This window comes from Pristis pectinata, chromosome 5 (genome assembly GCF_009764475.1).
Source record: "Pristis pectinata isolate sPriPec2 chromosome 5, sPriPec2.1.pri, whole genome shotgun sequence".
Classification (NCBI taxonomy): domain Eukaryota; kingdom Metazoa; phylum Chordata; class Chondrichthyes; order Rhinopristiformes; family Pristidae; genus Pristis; species Pristis pectinata.
This window is the reverse complement of record NC_067409.1, coordinates 83,823,352-83,847,059: the sequence shown is the minus strand read 5'-3', so window position 1 is coordinate 83,847,059 and position 23,708 is coordinate 83,823,352. Positions and strand designations below refer to the sequence as shown.

Genomic DNA, 23,708 nt, shown 5'->3' with positions numbered 1-23,708 from the left:
GAATAGATGAGCAAAACTCTATTGAGGATGTCAGGAAGATGATATGTACAATGATATGCTTCAGCATTAAAGTGATCTAACATCTACTGCTATCTACTGTTTCAGAATCTGCCGCAATGGTCACCAGCATGCTCTGCTTCCTAACACTCTGGCTATGAAGGTGACAAGTGCAGCATTTATGGCACAGGGTCACGTTTGACAGTCACAAAGGGTTTCCACAATATTAGCCACACTGCACTGTAATTGTCAAGTGACTGGCATGCTTTACAGAAGATGTGGAAAATTCATTCTACCATTAGATCAAAACAATAATGAACCACCCTGAGAATTCAATTAATATTATTACCTCCAGTTTGCAATCTCAACTCAATTGGCTCTTCACTTTAAATTGTAATAATCAACCCTGCCTATTTTGCTTTACAAGTTCCCTTAAACCAGGAACAACTTCCATTCCCTTGATGATTATTTGTGATGCTCAAAGAATTATATGCAGTGAGACCTAGGTGACATTCAGACATAGGCTTATAAGTCACATAACACTTGCACCACAAAAGTGCCAGGCCATGACCATCTCCAAGAGAGATTCTAATCACCTACCTTTGACATTTAATGGTATTATTATTTCAGAGTCCCTCCCCCCATCATCATCAACATCCCAGAACAGAAACTCAACTGGACCAGCCACACAAATACTGTGCCTACAAGAGAAGGTCAGAGGCTGGGTATCCTTCAGCAAGTGACTTACTTCCTGACACACCAAAGCTTTTCCAGCATCTGCAAGGGCACAAGTAGGAAGAATAAGCTCTAACAACTCTAAAGAAGTTCAATGCCACCTAGGATAATGGGCAGTGAATAGTGGATAACTTAATCAACATTCCACCCACCACTCTAAACATTTATTCTACCACTTCTGTCACATTATGAGTGCTCACTTCAAAAATGCATTGAAGTTCTTCTGACAGCACCTCTCAAGTGATTGACTTCAAGCACAGGAAGGAGAGGGGCAGCTTCAGTTTGCACACCCATCAGCTTTCTTAGTCTGCCCTATTAAAATATTCATTTGAATCCTAAGCACCGAGGCAGTGAATTGGTATCTGTGTTATTCTTTCACCCCGATCTAGCAACAGACTGTTTATGCCTGATGTCTCTGTATACACCCCGTCTAAATTAGGCACAAAGCCAGTACTTGATGCAATACTTTAAGTGTGAAATTGAGTTTTGGTATCTTCAACATCACTGAATAATCCGGTTGTAGTTCTTGGGTATCAAAAATGAAAAGAGGAAACAAAGATAAGTTTGCAATGCTGGAAGTGGAGGAAATTAAGATGGGCACACTTAAACCATTTGCAGCCTTCAAATTAAAAGTAAATATGATTTGAGGGGGAGATAGAATATGTTATGATGGGTTAGCTTTGAGGATGCTCTCATCTTTGATTATTTTGACCATATAATATCTGCCCCAGTATTTTCTCCAAGAGATTTTAGAGACAAAGGCATCCCTACCTCCAGCCTGCTAGTTCCTGCTATCTGCTGAGGTGCGCCACTTAGATCTACAAAAAAGAGAACTGCGTCAGTATCATGCAATCTCTTTGGGCAATTTGGCTGTTCTGGTTAAACTAGTTAACAACGTGTGCAAGTTGTGACAAGCTTGTAACTGGGCAAGGTATCTTTGATTTGGAAATTGATCATATAACTCCATTTATTTAAGAAAGGAATGAGGAACAAACTAGACATGTCAGTTTAATAGGAGAAGTTTATTGTGCAATCTGTTTGGCTGATGTGGCAATTATTGTTGAACTAGCTGACAGTGTGCACACAGTGTAATAGACTTGTAGCACTACTAAATGTGTGAAGGTGAAATTGAGTATTGGAATGTTAGGAACAAATCCTGATTCGTATGCACTGTCATCTAGTTCAACCGTAACAGCAACAATATCCAAATAGATTGCATGATACTAGGAGAAAAAGAATGGTTGTAGGGATATGAACCTCTTAAAAATTGGCACAGCTAATGCTATGATGGATAAGAAGAAAAAAAGATGTACTTGTTAAATAAATACTATTGGTAATTAGTTGGATGTTAGAAGTGACAGAGTTAAAATGAAGAGAGTGCCATCTGATTGGCTATTTGTGACAACCAGTATTCCCCATGGAACTGTACTAGGGACTGTACTTGACAATTACCAAATCAATGATTTGGATGAAAAAATACTGAGTTATACATTCATATTTGCAAATTACACAAAACTGGAGAGACAGTAAGCTGTAAAGATGTAACAGGAAGGTATAAAGAGGGGGTAAAGACTCAAAAAAAAATCATAGTATAATTAAGCCAAGCAAACGTGGTTTTATAAAGGGAAAATGTGTCAGATTTAATAAGGGGGAACCAGTAAATGAAGTTCACTGAAAGTGGCTATGCAAGTGGGTAAGGTGGTAGAGAAGGCATATGGCATGCTTGCCTTCGTTGGTTGGGGTATTGAGTATACGAGTAAGGAAGTCATGCTGCAGCTATATAAAACTTTAGTCAGACCACACTCAGAGTATTGTGTGCAGTTCTGGTTGCCCCATTATAGCAAGGATGTGAAGACTGTGGAAAGGGTGCAGAAGAGGTTTACCAGGATACTACCTGGATTAGAGGGTATGAACTATAAGGAAGTGTTGGACAAACTTGGGTTGTTCTCCCTAGAGCATCAGCGGCTGAGGGGAGACATGATAGAGGTTTTTAAAATTATGAAAGGCATAGATAGGGTGGACAAGCAGAATCTGTTCCTCACGGTAGAAATGTCAGACTAGAGGACAGCATTTAAGGTTGGGGGGGGGGGGGGGGGACAAGTATAAAGGCGACATGAGAGGCAAGTTTTTTGTTTACAAAGGTGCCTAGAATGGGTTACCAGGGGTAGTAGTGGAAGAAGGCAGATTGGGAGAGTTTAAGAGGCTTTTAGATAGACACATGAATATGAAGGGAATGGAGGGATATGGATGATACACAGGAGAAGGACATTTGGTATAAATTGGCATCAAGATCAGCACAACATTGTGGGCCAAGTAGCCTGTCCAGTGCTGTGCTGTACTGTTCCATGTTCTATATGTTCTATGAATATCTGTATTTCTAAAAGACATTTGATAAGGCTCCAAGCAAAAGATTACTATATTAAAAAGCGCTCACACAAGAAATTCTGCAGATGCTGGAATCTGGAGCAATACACAAAAGAACTCAGCAGGTCAGGCAGCATCTATGGAAGGAAATAAACAGTCGACATTTCGGGCTGAGACCCTTCATCAGGACTGGAAAGGAAGAGGGCAGAAGCCAGAATAAGAAGGTGGGGGGAGAGGGAGGAACACAGGGTGGCAGGTGATCGGTGAATCCAGGTGATAGGCAAGATGGGGCAGCACGGTAGCTTAGCGGTTAGCGCAACGCTATTACAGCGCCAGCGATCAGGGTTCAATTCCCGTCACTGTATGTAAGGAGTTTGTGCGTTCTCCTGTGTCTGCGTGGGTTTCCTCTGGGTGCTCCGGTTTCCTCCCACATTCTAAAGACGTACGGGTAGGTTAATTTGGGGGTTTAAAATGGGCGGCGTGGACTCGTTGGGCCGGAAGGGCCTGTTGCCACGCTGTAGATAAAAATTTTTAAAAAATCAGGTGAGAGGGGGAAGGTAGGTGGGGGGGGAGGGGGGTAAAATGTACTAAGCTGAGAGGTGATAGGTAGAAGAGGCAAAGGGCTGAAGGAGGAGGAATCCGGTAGGAGAGGGCAGTGGACATTGGAATAAAGGATGGGGGAGGGGAGGATAGGAGATGGGCAGGTCATCAAGGCGGGGAAAGGGAGCCACAGGAATAAGGGAAGACAAAGGAGTAGGGGGGAAGAAGAAGAAGGGATGGGGTTACCGGAAGTTAGAGAAATTGACGTTGAGGCCATCAGGTTGGAGACTCCCAAGGCGGAATACGAGGTGGTGTTCCTCCAACCTGCGCCTGGCCTCAACGTGGCAGTAGAGGAGGCCATGGATAGACATGTCAGTATGGGAGTGGGATGTGGAATTGAAGTGGCTGGCCACTGGGAGGTCCTGGCTGTTGCGGCGGATAGAGCAAAGATGCTCGACGAAGCAGTCACCCAATCTATGTCGGGTCTCACCGATATACAGGAGACCGCACCGGATGTAATAAAGTACACCCTCAGGCTCACAGGCGAGAACAAGAGGGACCCTGTCCCTGTTATGTCGGGGTGGGGGGGGGAAGGGAGGGTGAGGGCAGACATCTGGGAAGTGGAGGAGATACGGGTAAGGGCGGCATTGATGGTGATGGAAGGGAAACCCCGGTTACTGAAAAAGGAGGACATCTCTGATATCCTAGAATGGAAAGCCTCATTACAGGAACAGATGCGGCGGAGGTGGAGGAACTGGGAGAAGGGGATGGTGCCCTTACAGGTGACAGGGTGGAAAGAGGTGTAGGAAGGTAACCGTGGGAGTCAGTGGGTTTGTAGAAGATGTCTGTGGTTAATCTGTCTCCAGAGATGGAGACAGAGAGATCCAGAAAGGGGAGCGAGGTGTCGGAGCAGGACCAAGTGAATCTGAGGACAGGGTGGAAGTTGGAGGCAAAGTTGACGAAATTGATGAGATCAGCACGGGTGCAGGAAGCAGCCCCAATGCCATTGTCAATGAAGTGGAGAAAGAATTGTGGGGCGTTACTGGTGTAGGCTTGGAACATGGCCTGTTCCACATAGCTGCCAAAGAAGCAGACATAGCTAGGGCCCATGTGAGTACCCATGGCTACACCTTTAGTGATATCACTATAGTATCTCAGAAGTCAGCAATGGGTCTTCATGAGTTATAATGAATTATTATAAAAATACTTGGGATTGGAATATTATTGTCACTTGCACTGAGGTACCGTGAAAATCTCATCTTGCATATCGTTTATACAGATGAATTCATTACACAGTGCATTGAGGTAGCACAAGGTAAAACAATACAGAGTGCAGAATAAAGTGCCACAGCTACAGAGAAAGTGCAGTGCAGGTAGACAATAAGGTGCAAGGTCATAACAAGGTAGATTGTGAGGTCAAGAGTCCATCTTATTATACCAGGGAACTGTATCCAACACATCATTCTCCACCACTTTCACTATCTCCAATGGTACCCCACTACCAAGCATATTTTCCCACCCCTTTCTGCCTTTCACTGGGACCCCTTTCTCCACAACTCCCCAGTTCACTCCTCACACCCCCCCCCCAACCCATCCCGCTCCCATCCCAGGAACTTTCCACTGCCCCTGCCACAGGTGCAGTACCTGCCCCTCCATCACCTCCATCCAGGGACCCAAACAGTCCCTTCAGGAAAGACAGAGATTCACCATCATATTGAGGGAGCTTAATATCATCTACTGCATTCAGTGCTCCAAGTGAGACCAAACGCAGACTAGGTGATCATTTCACAGATTGCTCTGTCCTTAACCGTGATCTATATCCCCCCCATTGCCAGTCACTTCAACTCCCCCTCCCACATTATCACAGATATGTCAGTCCTCGGCCTCCTCCACTGCCAGGAGAAATCCAAGCGCAAACTGGAGGAACAGCACCTCATTTTCTGTCTTAGAACCTTGCAGCTCAATAGCATGAACATTGAATTTTCCCACTTTAAGTAATCTCCACACCCCTTCCCTACAATCCCCCCCAACCATGCCTCTTCTTCTCTTTCCCAGCCTCTCTCTCTTTTTTCTACCCCCCCCCCTCTTTATTTTCTCTCCTTACCTTTGACCCATCCCCCACTGGATCTGCTCTCCTCACCTCCCTGGCACCTGCCCATCACCACCTTGTGCCCACCCTGCCTCCCCTCTTTTGTCCACCTATCACTGCTCTGCTTTTCCCCTCCTATATATTGGACTTCCCCATTTCCTATCTTTGGGCCTGAAGAAGGGTCCTGGCCCAAAAAGTTGACTGCCTTCTTTTCTCCATGGATGCTGCCTGGCCTGCTGAGTTTCTCCAGAATCAGTATTTTTTTCAACCATTATTGATCTTGTAATAGCAGGAGAGAAGCTGTCCTTGAGCCTAGTGGTACGTGCTTTCAGGCTTTTGTATCTTCTGCCTGATGGGAGGGGGAGAAGAGAGAATGTCCATAGTGAGTGGGGTCTTTGATTATGCTGGCTGCTTTACTGAGGCAGCGAGAAGTGTAGACAGAGTCCATGGAGGGGAGGGTGGTTTCCGTGATGTGCTGAGCTGTGTCCACAAGAAACTGCAGTTTCTTGTGGTCACGGGCAGAGCAGTTGCCATACCAACCCGTGATGCATCCAAATAGAATGCTTTCTATGGTGCATCGATAAAAATTGGTGAGGGCCAAAGGGGATGTGCCAAATTTCTTTAGCCTCCTGAGGAAGTAGAGGCACTGGTGAGCTTTCTTAGCCATGGCATCAACATGGTTGGACCAGGACAGGCTATTGGTGATGTTTACTCCTAGGAACTTGAAGCTCTCAACGTTCTTGACCTCAGCACCATTGATGTAGACAGGAGCATGTGCATCTGCCCCCTTCCTGAAGTCAATGACCAGCTCTTTTGTTTTGCTGACATTGAGGGAAAGGTTGTTGTCATGACACCATGTCACTAAGCTCTCTACCTCCTTCCTGTACTCCAACTTATTGTTATTTGAGATATGGCCCACTACAGTGGTCTCATCTGCCAGTTTGTCGATGAGGTTAGAGCAGAATCTGGCCAAGCAGTCATGAGTGTAGAGGAAATAGAGTAGAGGGCTGAGGATGCAGCCTTGTGGGGCCCCAGTGTTGAGAATAATCGTGCCAGAGGTGTTGCTGCCTATCCTCACTGATTGCGGTCTGTTGGTCAGGCAGTCAAGGTTCCAGTTGCAAAGGGAGGTGTTGATTCCCTGGTCTTGGAGTTTGGCGATGAGTTTGCCTTCAATAGTATTGAAGGCAGAGCTGTAGTCAATAAACAAAAGTCTAACGTAAGTGTCTTTACTGTCCAGATGCTCCAGAGATGAGAGTAGAGCCAGGAAGATGGCGTCTGCTGTAGACCTGTTTCGGTGGTCGGTAAATTGCAGTGGGTCAAGGTCGTCTGGGAGGCTGGAGTTAATACGTGCCATGACCAGCCTCTCGAAGCACTTCATGATGGTGGATGTCTGAGCCACTGGGCGGTAGTTTTCTTAGGTACTGGGATGATAGTGATCTTCTTAAAGCAGGTCTTCTTTCTTCTTGGTATTCTTTCAAAATACTTTTTCAGAAGTGATTATTTTAAAAGTATGGAGGGTTTAAGATCTGGATTATAAATCTGTTTTGAAATCTTAATTTGTGTCAGCATTTATTTTTGTATTGTAGCTCAGCAGATGCTGTGAACGTAATTAACAGAAGGAATGCAAGGTGTGGGAGTGCTAGTGAATTGAGTATCCCCTTGATGTTTGGAGAAACAGATTTCAGATGTTATTTACAGTCTAGTCTGAGAGCAATTATCTATGTTGCCTCCTTCCTATAGTTTTCTCCTCCCCTGCTCATCAGCTGCTCAGTGTCTATATGGTGCAAAGGATGTGCCTTCATGACATTAATATTATACACCATGAATCTTGTCACCTGCTCTGCCAAGTTCTGCAGGGCTCCTCCAGAATGGCCCAGGTAGCAGAAGGATTGTGTTAATATGCCAACAGTCTGCTGTATTAAATTACGTATTGTATATTGGCTTTCATTACATGCTTGCAGCCTATGTTTGGATAGGTTGCGCACCAGTCATGAAACATTTTGTCACCAGATGCATCTTTTCGGGGCACAAATTTAAATGACAGAGTGAACTACTGCAGAATGAAGACATCATCATTGTCGCTGGCATATCAAGCAATGCCTGAGTGATTTACTGCACATGGCCACTGGACATTAAGATTTCAGTTGCAGCACATTATTGGAGTTGCCATGTGGGGTGACAACAAAATGATGTGCATGCAATGGCCCTGCACCATCAGAAAGACTGCATTCCTTCCAAAGCGAACTGCCAATTATCTGAGAAGAGAGTGGGGTGCCTACAAATTGATGTGTATGCAATGACCCCACACCATCGGAAAGACTGCATTCCTTCCAAAGCGAACTGCCAATTGTCTGAGAAGAGAGTGGGGTGCCCACAAATTGATGTGTATGCAATGACCCCACACCATCGGAAAGACTGCATTCCTTCCAAAACGAACTACCAATTGTCTGAGAAGAGAATGGGGTGCCCACAAATTGATGTATATGCAATGACCCCACACCATCGGAAAGACTGCATTCCTTCCAAAGCGAACTGCCAATTGTCTGACAAGAGAGATTTAAAAGTAGACAGTTCTTTTTGAATAGAAGATGTCAGTTGGCCACAAGCTACAAAACATTCCAAATATCTCCAGCCCTGGCTCAGAATATTTCATGGTCATGTTCACTTTACAGCTACTAGCTCTGCTCCAAGATTGCATTTGATTGATGCAAGATGCAAACTTCAGTGTGGATGTCTTTAAGTGAAGTGCAAACAATTCAAATACTGTACCAAGACTCAGGTGGGAGAATTGCCTTGTGGACAGCTTGGGTGAATATGATTTTCTGCTTTGAGCTCATCTCCCAATTCATCCTCTTCCTTTTCAAGTACCTTGGATGTACCACCTCTGCTTATTCTTCCGCTCGTTCAAAGGAAATGCTTACTCATCTTCCCAAGTCTGAGAGCAACTAGTTTTGCAGAAGCCTGAAGTCAGAACAAAGACTTCATGATCTGCCATGGAACTTTCTGTACATATTAATAAATAGGATGATTCTAGGAAGTCTAAGATTGTAGTAATAACCAGCAAAAATAATTCACAATCTATCTAAATGTAGATGACAATCTCTTTAAAGAGCAGTCAAGTGAATCATTCCTAAGAGGGCAATAGTTGGCCTGTTGAGCTCCGAAATGGCAGCAGTGAGTTAAAGTCAGATCTTCACACTACGCTACTCCAGCAGGTATTAGCTGTGCACCACCAACACCTTGACAGATATGATTTCTGGCATGACTAATTCCATAAAGGCAAGCATAGAATGCCATTCTGGAACTGAAAAGCCACCTCTGACATCCATGCTGAATAAAAGGATTCATTTTTGCTCCTTAAAAACATTCATTTTACATTTCATTAACAAAGACTTCACAAAAATCTGTCCATATGCTTTGATATTAACATGCCAGCTGCCAAAGACAGTGTTTTAAACTTGTTGCTCAGCATTGCAGAATAATAAGAGCTGCTGTCTAAAAAATCAATGAAGGATGTTTAGATGGTGCAAGGCTGACTTACTTGTTCAGAATAAGTGATGTTTTAGCCATGGGATCTCTGAAGGATACTTTTTGGCCCATTTTTGTGGAAATAGCTTTTCTTTCCTTTGGTTTTGCATTTCTAAGAAGCTCTTTTTTCCCTAACTCCTCCTGGAACTCGTTGAGAGGAACCAGGTCTGTAGATAAAATTTTTATTTGTTTATAATATTTCCAGTTATGTATGGTTACCCCCCCCCCAACCAAATACACATGTGCAATCCATGTATATAATGAAATTTGCAATTGTGAGGCCTTTGAAAGTCATGTTAATTGGTGCAAAAGCCATTTTTATGTGAAATGTCAACCAAGATACCAAGGGATCTTCCTCCTTTTACTTGACTTTTCCTATAGAATCATTAATACCTCGGAGACAAATAGAAAAGGCCTTGCTTAATATTTCCTTTCATGTTGTACTTAAGCGTCAGGCAAGAGTTCTAGCCTACTGCTTGAACTTGTACTCTTGCTTTTGATTCTAAGCTAATGGGATCAGGAAGATACATGTGTGATACTGTAGACAATTGATACTGCTGTCACTTAAACACCCTTTGGTCCCTTTTTCCATGCAAACAATGTAAATCATGACATAGTGAATGGAGTTTTATGCAGTGCTTTTTAAATTTTCTGGTACAGTTGCTTTTGGGAAAAGAAACATCCACCATCATATCTACCAAAATGAGATGCAGTAAATAATTTCCATGCTGACGCAGGGATATGGATACTAGCAGGAGGACATGGAGCTGCTTTTGGACCATTAGATCTGCTTGGCATCGTTCTGGAGCTCCTACTTGGAATATCTTAGCTTGGAGTATCTGCATCAGCTATCCTGTTGGTAATGAAAACAAAAATTTGGGGCAAATAAATATTACACTGACACCATGTTCTGAAAAGAACATTGGCAGATAAAGAAAAAAATGTTAAAAAGGGGCCTTCAATCTGTGGGAAAACCCAGGAGTGACTTCCATGGTTATGCCAGGGATTTGCGTGCTAGAAAATGGTGTTACACACAGTTCCCTTGCAAATTTTTTTATACAGGATTATGAGGTGCCCATTTGTTCAAGATGGCTGCTAACTTCTTCCCTCCAACAAAATTGGCAGCCCCAGAAAATGGCACAAAGTTGATTATATCAAATCACACTTCATTTTTTGGCCACAAACAATGTGGTGTACAAATCTTAGTCAGTCTCTGGATTTCTTTTCAGGATGCGGCAACATTAAAGAACATGCTCCATTATCTTTCCTGTGCAGCTTTGCAATACATTTTGAAAGAGGGAAAGATTATTTAGCTTCCCGTTTAGAAAAAACTGAGGCTGTTGACAAATGTCTAGAAAAGCAGAAACCTGAACTACCAGGTAACCTCAGATTTGGCACCTACTCTGATACAGTGCTTCTACTCCTAAGGCTGAACTCCTAAATAGCTGAATAAGTCTGCTGCTGTAATCTATGACAGGCCAGATGTTGTGCTAGGTACATGGCACCTACTGGGCAAGCTGCAAACTTTCCTAACAGACTGACTGAGAATGAGTTTCATTTTGCTTGCTGATATATTTGACAAGCATTGAGGTATCTGATCAGAGACGCATTGACTTGCCAGTAATAGTTTGTAAATAGTTCAACCAATGCAACCATTAGTTTTGAGTTTAACATGGATGGATTTGTTATCTACTTTTTATCATTCTCGAGTTGACTTGCTTTGCAAATGGATGCCTCATCAATACAGGAAGCAGTCACCATTAGTATCAGCTATGTCAGTGAAACAAGAAAGTTTGGTACTTGGAGCATTATGTCAGATCCAGTAAAAGTCTTGACCATCGACTTCTCCAGCTCCACAATGGATTAGAGTTAGCCTTTGAGGAGACCTTTGCTGGAGCAACACCATAGTAGGGGATTTTATAAATGCTGGGCAATTGGAACAATAAAGTTGAGAATAATGGGCAATCTCCTATGTAGCCTCCTGAACTTTCTTAAACAGAAGAATCCAGTCTCTGAAAGATTCTGTTAATCTGGTAATATGTAGAATTTTCTCTATAATGGATTGGAACAAGTCCCTAAATGCATCATAATCTGGGATGACCCTGTTTCTCCTAATTTGATAATTATTCTATGTTCCTGAAAATAAATAGTTGCCAAGAAGTTGACCAAACAGTACTAAAACAGAGCTCTATTAAACAAGTAACCAAATAGTTATTCAATTGCAGTCACATGAAATGTGCTGCACTGAGAAAGCTTGATAGAAACAAAACAATGCTGAATAATATCTGCAACCAGCAAAGTTTTGACTACGGTGCTTGATTAGCTTGAAGCACTGTTATCACCTTAAACTTTTCTGTTTTAAGGAATTAGTTCAGTATTCTGAGATAGAGGGACAGTTAACCACTTGATCTTTTGGAACTATTAAGTAGCTCTTCCCTTTTTGAATGTAAGAAATATAAAATTGGCTGCCAATCATGGCTCCCAATATATCAATCTGAAAATGTAGATGGGTACTCCAGCTGATGGTCTCCAGGCCAAAGCATGATTGTCAGACTGACTGACAGAGTTCCACTTTGTTCACTAACACATTAGACAAGCATTGAGATATCTCATCAGAAACACACCTATTTGCCAAAAATTTGTAAATAGCTGATGATCTATTTGATGGTGAAGTATTGTAAATAGCCTTTAAATCCTGGCCTTGAACTTTAGAACATAGAACAAAGGACAGTACAGAACAGGAAAAGGCCTTTAGGCCCATGATGTCTGTGCTGACCATGACGCCAATCCAAACTAATCCCATCTGCCTGCACATGGTCTCTATCCCTGTATTCCCTGCCTGTTCATGTGCCTGTCTAAATGCTTTTTAAATGTTGCTATTGTATCTGCTTCCACCACTTCCCCTGGCAGTGAGCTCTAAGCACCTACCACTCTGTGTAAAAAAAAACTTGTCTTGTAACTCTCCTTTAAACTTTACCCCTCTCATTGTAAAGTTAAGCCATGTTTTATCTGACATTTCTACCCTGGGAAAAAGACTGACTATCTACCCCTATCTATGACTCTCTTAATTTTATATACTTCTATCAGGTTACTCCCCAGCCTCCGATGCTCCAGAGAACTCAAGTTTGTCCAACCTCTCCTTGTAGCTTAAACTCTCTAATCCAGGTAACATCTGGTGAACCTCTTCTGCATCCTCTTCAAAGCTTCCACATCCTTCTGTAATGCACCCACCAGAACTGCAGATAATATTCCAAATGTGGCCTAACCAAAATTTTTATGAAGCTGCAACATGATTTCTCGACTTTTATACTCAACACCCCAACCTATAAAGGAAAGCATATTGTATGCCTTTTTTACCACCCTATCTACTTGTGTTGCTACTTTCAGGGAGCTATGGACTTGCACCCCAAGATCCCTCTGTACATCAATGCTGCTAATGATCCTGCCATTTTCTGTATACTTTCCCCTCACATTTGACTTCCCAAAGTGCAACACCTCACACTTGTCTGGATTAAACTCTATCTGACATTTCTCTGCCCACATTTCCAACTGGTCTATATCCTGCTGAATCCTTTGACAACTTTCCTCACTATCCACAACTCCGCCAATTTTTGTGTCATCTGCAAACTTACCGATCAGCCCACCTACATTTTCATCCAAATCATTTATATATATCACAGACAAGAGGTCTCAGCACTGATCCCTGTGGAACACCACTGGTCATGGACCTCCAGTAGAATAACACCCCTCCACCACGACCCTCTGTCTTCTATGGCCAAGCCAATTTTGAATCCAATCTACCAAGTCTCCATGGATCCCGTCTGACTCTATCTTCTGGATCAGCCTACCACGAGGGACCTTGTTGAGTGCTTTATTAAATTCCATGTATACAACATCCACTACTCTACCATCTTCATCACTTCCTCAAAAAACTCAATCAAGTTTGTAAGACATGATCTCTCTTGCACAAAGCCAGGTTGACTATCCCTAATAAGTCTGTGCGTTTTCAGATACGAGTAGATCCTATCCCCAAGAACCTTTTCCAATCACTTAAAAAGAGTTCTAATAAAAACAGAAAGTTCTGGAAATACTCAACAGATCAGGCAGCATCTGTGGTGAGAAATACAGTTAAAATTTCAGTCAATTACCTTTTATCATGATCCTTATCAAAGAATCTTTTCTCTCAGAGGGTTATGGGTCTTTGGAACTCTACTTCCACTGCCTTTTGAGAAAGAGTCTTTGAACAGTTTTAAGACAATGATAGATAGATACTTGACCTGCTGAGTATTTCAACACTTTGATTTTATTTCAAATTTCCAGCATTTGCAGTTTCTTGAATTTTAAGAGGACTGTGCACGTTTCAAATATACAGTTCATTGACACCCAGTTGGGATTCATACTCTTCAGTCTTTGTCTTACATTTGCCTAACTTGTAAGTGGCAAGACTGCAGGATGTAGGCTCAGGCATATGTGCTGAAATTTGCTTGGTTTGTATTTTAGGGACAATGAGAAATTTTGCAGTACCTTCCTTAAGAACATAAAATAAATTGGAATGATTCTATTGCATAGCAAATTCTCTGTAAAAGGAATAAGTTCCTAGAGTTTCAGTGGCCATTTCTCATAGCAGATATTCCTATGGAAGTGTTGAGCTAAGTTCCACAGGTTGAAATATATAAAGCTACATTGCTGTATCCTGTGCTATGTTTTTCATATGATACTGAAAGCTGAAATGTTTTTACAGCAGGTTGTAAACTTCATTCTTAAATATAGAGATCCAGTTTATATGCTAACAATGGATGCCAAACACAATTTTATGATTTCATGGGAGAGCTAAACCATCTTCATCCTGAAATATTAACAATAAGCATGTACCTTTTTCCATTTTCTGTTATTTTCAACTGATCTCTGTGAAATCCATTAGTGTTATCGATGCCCTGTTTGATCTTTTCCATTTCCACTTTGTGAAGGATTGCCATTTTTCCATTTATCTGTTGCTTATCACCTTTATGATCACTACATTTAGTTTTCCCTTCTTTGACTGAATATTAACCTGGTCTGCTTTCAAGTCTCTGACAATGCAACTTTACTATTTGATGGTAAGAAATCTGCAAGTAGTCTAGAATAGGAAAGTTCTTGGTCTTCATTCACTGTTTTACTGTCTCTTCTGCATGATAACTGAGTATTAATTAATATCATCACACATTATAGAAATTCCTTAAAACCAGTACCTCCAGGTTCTTTAATCTTTGGTGGTAACTTCTTCCACTCCTTTTGCTGCTGGATCAAGTCTTCAGCATACCCGTTCGTCATTAACTTGGTGAAATTTATAGGTTCATTTTTTTTTGGTAATGGCCTAAATGAAAAGATTAGTTATTATTGTTGTGCTTCAGGATATTTCAAAGCTATTTTGTACTTGTTGCATTTTATTTATAAGCGTCTACCAAATTGTGGTTCCCGCAATGAATTTCATACCTGTAGTAGTATACAATGAGAATTTAGGCATGAAACTCCACAATGTTCAATTAGTTACATGTTTGGAAATCACAGAAGGTGAGTTAAATATATGTGTGGGGAGGCAGGGTGGTGAGGATGTGTGCAGGGATAGAAGGCACAAATGTTGGTTAGTCACTGCTTCAAACTGAAAAGAATACGTTAATATATCCAGGCATTCACTTCCTTTTTCTAGGTTTGTGACCAACCTGTCTCAAAAGGTGAAAACATACACATGCACATACACCCACTCTGTCTCTCTCACACACACACACTCTCTCTCTCTCTCTCACACACACACACACACAATCCCCCACTGTATGATTTAAGTTTTAAGACCCCTTTGAGTGTAGATTCGATTATCTTTTTACCATGACAATATAAATTTTGAAAGAAACCCAAGCAAGGGACTTTAGTCAAGATATCTTGCTTAATTTCACTGGAAGACACAACATCATTTCGTTATGAAAAAACAAGATGCTGGAAGAACTCAGCAGAAGGATCCTGACCCAAAACATTGACTGTCTGCTTTTCTCCATGGATGCTGCCTGGCCTGCTGAGTTCCTTCAGCATCTTGTTTTTTTCCCCACCTTGATTCCAGCATCTGCAGTCCTTTGTTTCTCTACATCATTTCATTAAGTGTGGCCAGGTTTAGAAGCCAGAAATGAAGAGCCCCTTTTTCCCCCAGGGAAACATAGTTATTGATGATACATTGCAATGTTTTACATAAGTATTTTCTTTGAATATTATTTTTTAAGTGCATTAGAAAATGTGATTGTGCATCTACCTGTTACAAGCAAGTTTTAGGATTGCCTGCAAAATCTAAATTGTATTATCAAGGGGAGATGTTAAGTGGACCTCAGCTCATATGCTTGCCAAAGGCGAGCAAACCTAAAGGGATTTTGTACAGGATCCATTCAATAACAAGCAAGCTACTCTAACACCATTACTGTAAGTTAGTTCAGAGATGAATTAAATTTGTCTAGATTGGCTCCCTTCAGGTTTGTTCCATGGCTGCTTGGCAAGCATATGAACTGAGATCCAGTTAACATCTCTCCTTGATAACACAGTTTAGCTTTTGCAGGCAGTGCTAACACTGTCTTCCGAGAGATAGATACACAATTACATTTTCTAATATGTTTAAAAATATTATTCAAAAATCATATTTTCATACCCTGACAATGTATATAACTATTTTTCCATGTACATACACTCCACATATTTACTGAAGGTAGTAATAAAAAACAGAAAAGGCTGGAAATAGGCACCACCTGTGCGGTGAGAAACAGTTGACATTTGAGGTTGATAACCTTTCATCAGAACTTCCTGAGGGAAGACTCTAATCATTTGGTCAAGTTCAGAAATGGACTGAAGAGACATGTAAGCATAATGTAGATGGCAATGAAACTTCAAAGGATTCCATTCTAAAATTCTGTTAATCTGATCCAGACATTCACCTTTTGGTTGAGTAGCTTATGACCAGCATGCATTTAAATGACCAAGTATTAAGACAATATTTTAATGAATGCACTAGGTAACAAATTTATTTAAAAAGATTTGCATTTTCATGGAGACTTGAGGCAATCATGAGGTAATACACTTTGTATATATAAAAAAAGAACATAAAAATGATAGAACAAAGTACTATCTAATGGGAGAAGTTAAAGCTTTGGAGATCCATGAAGACTTGGACATTCATTTACATAAATTATTAAAGTGTTGTAGACAGATACAGAAAATAATCACTAAGTCTAGGAATATTAGGCTTTACATCAGGAGAATTAACAATAGAGGGGTTAGAAGTTATGACACAGCCATGCAAAGCCCTGGTTAAACCACACCTAAAATTCTGTGAGCAGTTCCTGGCAGCAGCTGGATATACTGACCTTGCAAGGAGCACAGTGTGGGTTTATTAGAATGATACCTCAACTCCAAAAGTAATCAAAGGTTAAGGGGCTCAAAGATTTGAAAACATTAGGGGAAGTCATTACATAGATAGAGAGAAACTATTTCTGCTTGCAGGAAACCAGCATCAGGAGGCAGAGTCTTTCCAGAAGTCCTTTGCAAAGGGTGGTTGATATTTGGAACTTCTGCAAAGGTATTTAATGCTCTGTCAATTGTTAATTTAAAATATGAAACTAATATATTTTTGTTAACACAAGTTATTAAGGCACATGATTAAAGCAATTCAGAATTGGTCACAGATAAGCTGTATTGTGGCCAAGGGCTAACCTGTGATAAAAATACAGCCCATCCAAGCTACATGGAAGATTCTTCTCATTTTTATTATACAATTTTAGGCACCACAGGGTATGGTGGTGGTGTAATGGGCAAGTTACTGGATTCATAACCCAGTGGCTTGGATTAAGAATCCAAAGACCCAAATTCAACTACAGTAGTTGTGGAATTTAAATTCAGAATGATGATCACAAGAACTACCAAGCTGTCATAAAAATCCATCTAGTTCACGAATGTCCTTCAGGGAGGTGATCTGCCATGCTTACCTAGTCTGGCCTGTATGTGATTCCAAACCTACCCAGTGGAATTTACTCTTAAAAATGCTCTCAAATGGCTAATTTTAAGGTGGATTACCACCATCTTCTCAAGGGCAGATAGAACACAAGAAAATAGAAGCAGGGGTAGGTCCCCAGGCCCCTCAAGCCATTTAATATGATCATGCCTAATCTATACTGGCCTCAACTCCTCTTCTGTGCCAGTTCCCCATAATGCTTAATTCCTCAATCTTCCAAATATTTATCCATCTGCACTTTAAGTACATCTAATGATCTGGCCTTCACCAGCTTCTGGGACAGAGAATTGCAGAGATACACTCCCTTTGGGAGAAGAAATTTGTATACACCTCAGTGTTAAATGATTGGCCCCTTATTTTGTAGTTACGTCCTCTTATTTGTGACTCTCCCACTTGTGAAAATATCTCAATATCTATGCTATTAAGCCCACTTTGAATCTTATACGTTTGAATAAGATCTAAACTCCAAGGTATACACACCAAAACTGTCTAACCTCTCTTGATAGGACAACCCTCTCATCCCAGGAATTAGCCAGCTGAATCTCCTTTAGTCTGCCTCCATGCTATTATGTCCTTTTTCAGGAAAGGGGACCAAAATTGTGCACAGTATTCCAGCAATGGTCTCACCAGCACCCAATATAACTGTAAAAAAAAACCTCCCTATTCTTAAACTACAACTCCTTAGCAATAAAGGCCAACATGCTATTTGCTTTCTTAACTACATGTTGGACCTGCCTGCTAACTTCTTGTGATTCATGCACAAGTATGAAGTGCTAATTAGGGATGGGCCCTGTCACTTGTTCCTGGATCCTAAGAAATGAATAAGTATTAACTCCGCATCTGCCTAATTTTATGACCATGCCCATTGGCAGCAAGTAAATTGTAAAACAAATTGCTTAAGGATATGTCACATGTAGTACTGAAACATTTTCTGACATCGAGACATTTTCTATTCAAAACATGGGCATTAATTAAAAATTAAGTAAGCAAAATATTAAGTCCAGCATGAAAATAAATTACTTTGGATATTGGAACTTACATAGTTGGAAATCTATTTTCACCTTCCACAGTTTTCTTAGTAAACCATTTGTTTCTTTGCTTCTTGTCCATTATCTCTGGCAACTTCAGCTATAGTGTATAAATATACATTTTTTTATTAAAATAAGGTAGGCAGTACATTTGCTTGCAATGATGAAAAGGAAAAAACTATGTGAGATTAGTTAGGGCACACTAATGAAAATTCACCAAAAAAAAACACTAGTTGAGTAAATAAGGGCATTTAAAGTCGCAACAAGTGAGCCTAACATTGCGCTGATATTACCAACACTTTTGATGCAGAACTCTGGAGGTCAGGAATGTGTATTTCTGATCAAGCTTTACTGATAGGAAATCATGGAGGTTGTGAAATAGTATTTAATTTCCAATATGCACACCCAAACTGTGAAGATTAGCAGCTTGAAGAAATGGATAATCACAGAGCTGAACTGAAATTTACTGCATCAAAAATTTCAAGTGATATGAAACAATTCTGAGAGGGAATCCATAATGTGGATGGAAAGAGTTTAAAATGGACAAACACAGGATATAAAAAAAAGTAAAAGGCATAAAATCATTCCACAGAATGAGACCCGTTGGTCCATCGTGCCTGTGCACTATAAGCACTAACCAGTTCGACTCATCCTCCTGTCCTATCAACACACAATTTTTAAACTGTGCAATTCTCTTTTAAAAGCAAGTACAAATCCTACCTAAACCATTGTTTTCAGTACATTTCATATAGCAATACCTCTATTACATCCCTCTGCAACTGGATCCTCAACTTGTTCATCGGCAGACTTCAATCAGTGAGAACTGGTAACAACACCTCCTCCTCGCTGACCATCAGCACAGGTGCACCTCAAGGCTGCGTGCTTAGCTCTCTGCTCTACTCCTGATACAGACGACTGTGTGGCTAAGCACAGATCCAACACCTTATATAAATTCCCCGCTGACACCAGTGTTGTGGGACGAATCACAGGTAGTGATGAGTTAGTGTACAGGAGTGACATAGGACACCTGGTTAAGCAGTGCCGCAACAACAACCCCTCACTCAATGTCAGTAAATCTAGAGAGTTAATTGTTGACTTCAAGAAGGGGAAGATGGGGGGCAAATACATGCCAATCTACACTGGTGGATCAGTGGTGGAGAGCGTCAGCAGCTTCAAATTAAATATTAGATGATCTGTCCCGAGCCCAGCACATAGATGCAATCACAAGGAAGGCGCCCCAGTGTCTCTACTTTCTTAGAAGGTTAAGGAGGTTTAGTATCACTGAACACTCTAACAAACTTCTACAGACGTACTTTTGAAAGTAATCTGACTGGTTGCATCATGGTCTGGTATGGCAATTCAAATGCACAGGAACACAAGCTGCAGAGAGAAGTGGACATCACGGGCACATCCCTCCCTACCATCAGTAGTATTTATGAGGTGCTGCCTCAATAGGGCAACATCTAGCATCAAAGATCCCCACCATCCGGGCCATGCCATTTTCTCGCAGCCACCATCAAGCAGGAGGTACAGAAGACTGAAGTCCCAAACTAGCAGGTTCAAGAATAGCTACTTCCCTTCAACCATATGGTTCTTGAACCAACCTGCACAACCCTAATCACTGCCTCACTATAGCAACACTATGACCATTTTGCACTACAATGGACTTTTAAAAATTTTGTTCTAATTGTGTTCGTTCTTGTAAAAATTGTGTATAATTTATGTTTATGTTTTTCTTGTGAATGCTGCTTATCTGATACTATGTGCCTGTGGTTCTGCTGCAAGTAAGTTTTTCATTGCACCTGTGCATAGGTGTACTTGTGTGTATGACAATAAACTTGACTTTGACCATAATAGAGTCATAGAGTTGTACAGCACAGAAACGGACCCTTCAGCTCACGAGGTCCATGCCAACCTAATTGCCTGTCTATTCTAATCCGATTTGCCCCACTAGGTACGTATCTTTCTAAGCCTCGCTTACTTAAGTACCTGCCTAAAAGTCTCTTAAATGGAATAGTTCTTTCTGATTCCATCATCTCCTTTGGCAGTGAGTTCAAGGAAATAGTACAGGCACAATGAGTCAAATACCTTCCTTCTATCTATGCAGCTATTGTTTTGCAATACAACAGTGGAACCATCAATGGCTAGAGTTCTCTCTCAAACCAGACTTATTTTAGTGTGATTTACATGTCCTCCCTAGTTTACAAACACCTAATTTACATAAAGTCCATACATATGAGCGAGCCTTTGGGAGACCAGCAGGATGGATTTGCCAGCTGCTGCAGGCATCTTCTGGTGGGTGGGTACTCAGTTCACAGGTACATTTCCAACAGGCAAACGGTGGATAGCTTTATGAATCGATACTTGCATACCGTTTCTCTATATTTGTGACCACTATTCCAGGGCGTAGCGAACATTATAACTCCCTACTCTACTCCCTATACACTCACAACTGTGTAGCCAGATTCTGCTCTAATTCCATTTACAAGTTTGCAGATGATACCACCATAGTGGGCTGTATCTCAACATGTCATGACAACAACCTTTCCCTCAATGTCAGCAAAACAAAAGAGCTGATCATCAACTTCAGAAAGGGGGGCAGTGCACATGCTCCTGTTTACATCAATGGTTCTGAGGTTGAGAGGGTTGAGAGCTTCAAGTTCAGAGGCGTGAACATCACCAATAGCCTGTCCTGGTCCAATCACATAGATGCCATGGCCAAGAAAGCTCACTAATGCCTCTGCTTCCTCAGGAGGCTAAAGAAATTTGGCATGTCCCCTTTGACCCTCACCAATTTTTATCAATGCACCATAGAAAGCATCCTTTCTGGATGCATCATGGCTTGGTGTGGCAACTGCTCTGCCGTGACCACAAGAAACTGCAGAGAGCGTGGACACAGCTCAGCTCATCACGGAAACCAGCCTCCCCTCCATGGACTCTGTCTATACTTCTCGCTGCTTTGCTAAAGCAGCCAACATAATCAAAGACCTCACCCACCCTGGACATTCTCTCTTCTCCCATCAGGCAGAAGATGCAAAAGCCTGATAGTATGTACCACCAGGCTCAAGGACAGCTTCTATCCCACTGTTATAAGATTATTGAATGGTCCCCTAGTACGATAAAATGGACTCTTAACCTCACAATCTATCTCGTTATGGCCTTGCACCTCATTGTCTACCTGCACTTTCTCTGTAATTGTAAGACTTTATTCTGCATTCTGTTATTGTTTTACCTTGTAGTACCTCAATGCACTGTTGTAATGAAATGATTTGTATGGACAGTATACAAGACAAGTTTTTCACTGTACCTCAGTACGTGACAATAGTAAACCAATTTACCAATTTAATTTAACCAATTTACTTTTAAGTATCCAGTCCTATAGAAATTGACAAGTGTCTGCTTCCTTAAATTTAAATTTGCACTATACTTTAAAGCTATAATCCATTCTCTATCTAGATTAGGTGAAAATAATTGGCCAGCATTTAAAAGGAGGACCTGTACACTCTATTTCCAAGTGAATTTTGAATTTTTGTAACAAAGATTAGTGGTTCTCAAAGTATACTTGGAAGTTAAGTATAATCGATAATACCATTATTTTCACTTTACTTGGTTTGACAAGAGTTTGTGAACCTTACGTTGAAATACCATTATTTCAAAGTCATGAGTTCTTTGTTGACATTGCTAGAGGCGATTTGTTTTAGACTTAGACTGAGGTAGTGATTAGGGTTGTCCAGAGTTTTAAGTCTAATTGTTTGTAAGATTTGGGAAATAGGAATGCACTGGGTTGACACCTTTACACTTAATAATGTTATTGATGAAAATGAGTTACCCAAAGAATAGTTGATTGAAAAATATCACAAATAAAAAGTGGGTTGACACCTCTACATGTTTATAATTATAATGTTGGAAATATGTATCCAGTGAACAGCTGAATGGACAATATCACTCATAGAAAGAAATTGTGTGAGATAATAGCACTTCACTTCTGAACAAATCTCTTTGTACCCCCATCTGATTTTACTCCCCATTCACTTCAATAGAAAGTCAATGAGGCAGAGTGCAAAACAGATAGGCTATCAAATCCTGTCTGGATTGGACTGGATTAAATCAATATTTAATTGCTAAATTTGAGAAATAAATGAGAGCATGAATCATGAGAATAAAATGCAACAAAAGAATACGTCTTTTAAGAGAGGTAGATCATCCTCGTTGATGCATGTCACTTCAAGATTTTTCAGTCTTGTGTGCAGAGTAGTTACTTTTTAGATATCAAACCAGATTAGCATGTTCGGATCTCAGCTGATCAATAATGGAAATGACATCCTGTTACTAAAATAGCATAAACTAATCTGTGTTCCTTATTTATTTTGACTTGGAATTATCCAGATAAATGGTGTTGAAATTATCATGGAGCTTGCTAAATACTAGGTACCTTTACTTTTGCTTCATTTTCCTTCTCGTTGTCTTCTGCCTCTTTTTCCAATGTTGTCTTATCAGAATCATGAAGTATTCTTTCAGACTTGTTGTCAGAAGAGCTTGGAATAAACTCCTCATGAACCATGTACTCAGGCAAATACCATTTAGGGACCCTGTAAGTAAAGTGACATTCAACTTGTTGATATGATAGCTTTATGAAGCAATACTTTCATACCATTTCTCTATATTTTTGACATATTCCAGGGCATAGCAAACACTATAACATTTAAATATCCAGTCTTATGAAAACTAACAAGTGTCTATTTGTTCAAGCTTAAATCTGCACTATACATTAAAACTATAATTAGTGCTATATCCATATTAAGTGAACAATAATTGGCCAGCATTTAATGGTTATCCTTAAAATAGGAGAATAAATTGTTGAAAGTTTAATGAAAGCACCTAAGATCCCAGTCTTTATAAATGATGTATTAAGTAAAAGCAAAAGGGTACTGCTGAACTCATGTGAAACCTTGATTTGGGGGTCCAAACCTCAGGAAAATACCAGGGTTGTGAAGAAGAGGTTAAAGGCTAATTCACAAAGATGATGTCAAAAATGAGAGGTTTCACTTAAGAAAACATAGAGGAAAACTCCAAAAATCTGCTGCCTGACCATTCAGAAATCCTGATGGGTTTGGCATCTGGCTCACTAGGTGCCATTTGGGGGCATTCCTGCATTTGATTTCCACTTGCCAGGGCCCTGTTTTCCACACTCCCGTTAACACCGGTGCTCTGATTCATGCATTCCCTCTAACAAACTGGGGCCTCCATTCATGCCCACTCTTTTTTTTAATGCATTGGGATTCCTGTGTTCCCATTAACAAACCAGGGCCCTGGTAAGTGGAAATGGAAGCTGGTGCACTGAAAATGTATTACTATACTGTGCATCATCTTAAAAAAGTGAATTAAAAATGTGTTAGGGTATTAATAG

At 40.8% G+C, this 23,708-nt stretch overlaps 1 protein-coding gene across 3 annotated transcripts in view; it reads right to left on the bottom strand.

The window, feature by feature from the left end:
- LOC127570286 (uncharacterized protein C7orf57-like) overlaps window positions 1-23,708 on the bottom strand; it is a 59,051-nt gene that overhangs the window by 3,772 nt on the left and 31,571 nt on the right. Inside the window, exons 5-9 of one of the 3 annotated variants that reach the window (XM_052015667.1) lie at window positions 22,734-22,890; window positions 18,313-18,401; window positions 14,482-14,606; window positions 9,267-9,420; window positions 1,504-1,550 (exon numbers count right to left, since the gene is read on the bottom strand). In XM_052015667.1, the coding sequence (XP_051871627.1) occupies window positions 1,514-1,550; window positions 9,267-9,420; window positions 14,482-14,606; window positions 18,313-18,401; window positions 22,734-22,890 (562 nt within the window). In that variant the 3' untranslated portion in view covers window positions 1,504-1,513. The remainder of the gene's footprint in view (window positions 1-1,503; window positions 1,551-9,266; window positions 9,421-14,481; window positions 14,607-18,312; window positions 18,402-22,733; window positions 22,891-23,708) is intronic. The other 2 variants (XM_052015668.1, XM_052015669.1) reach the window with 2 other exon arrangements.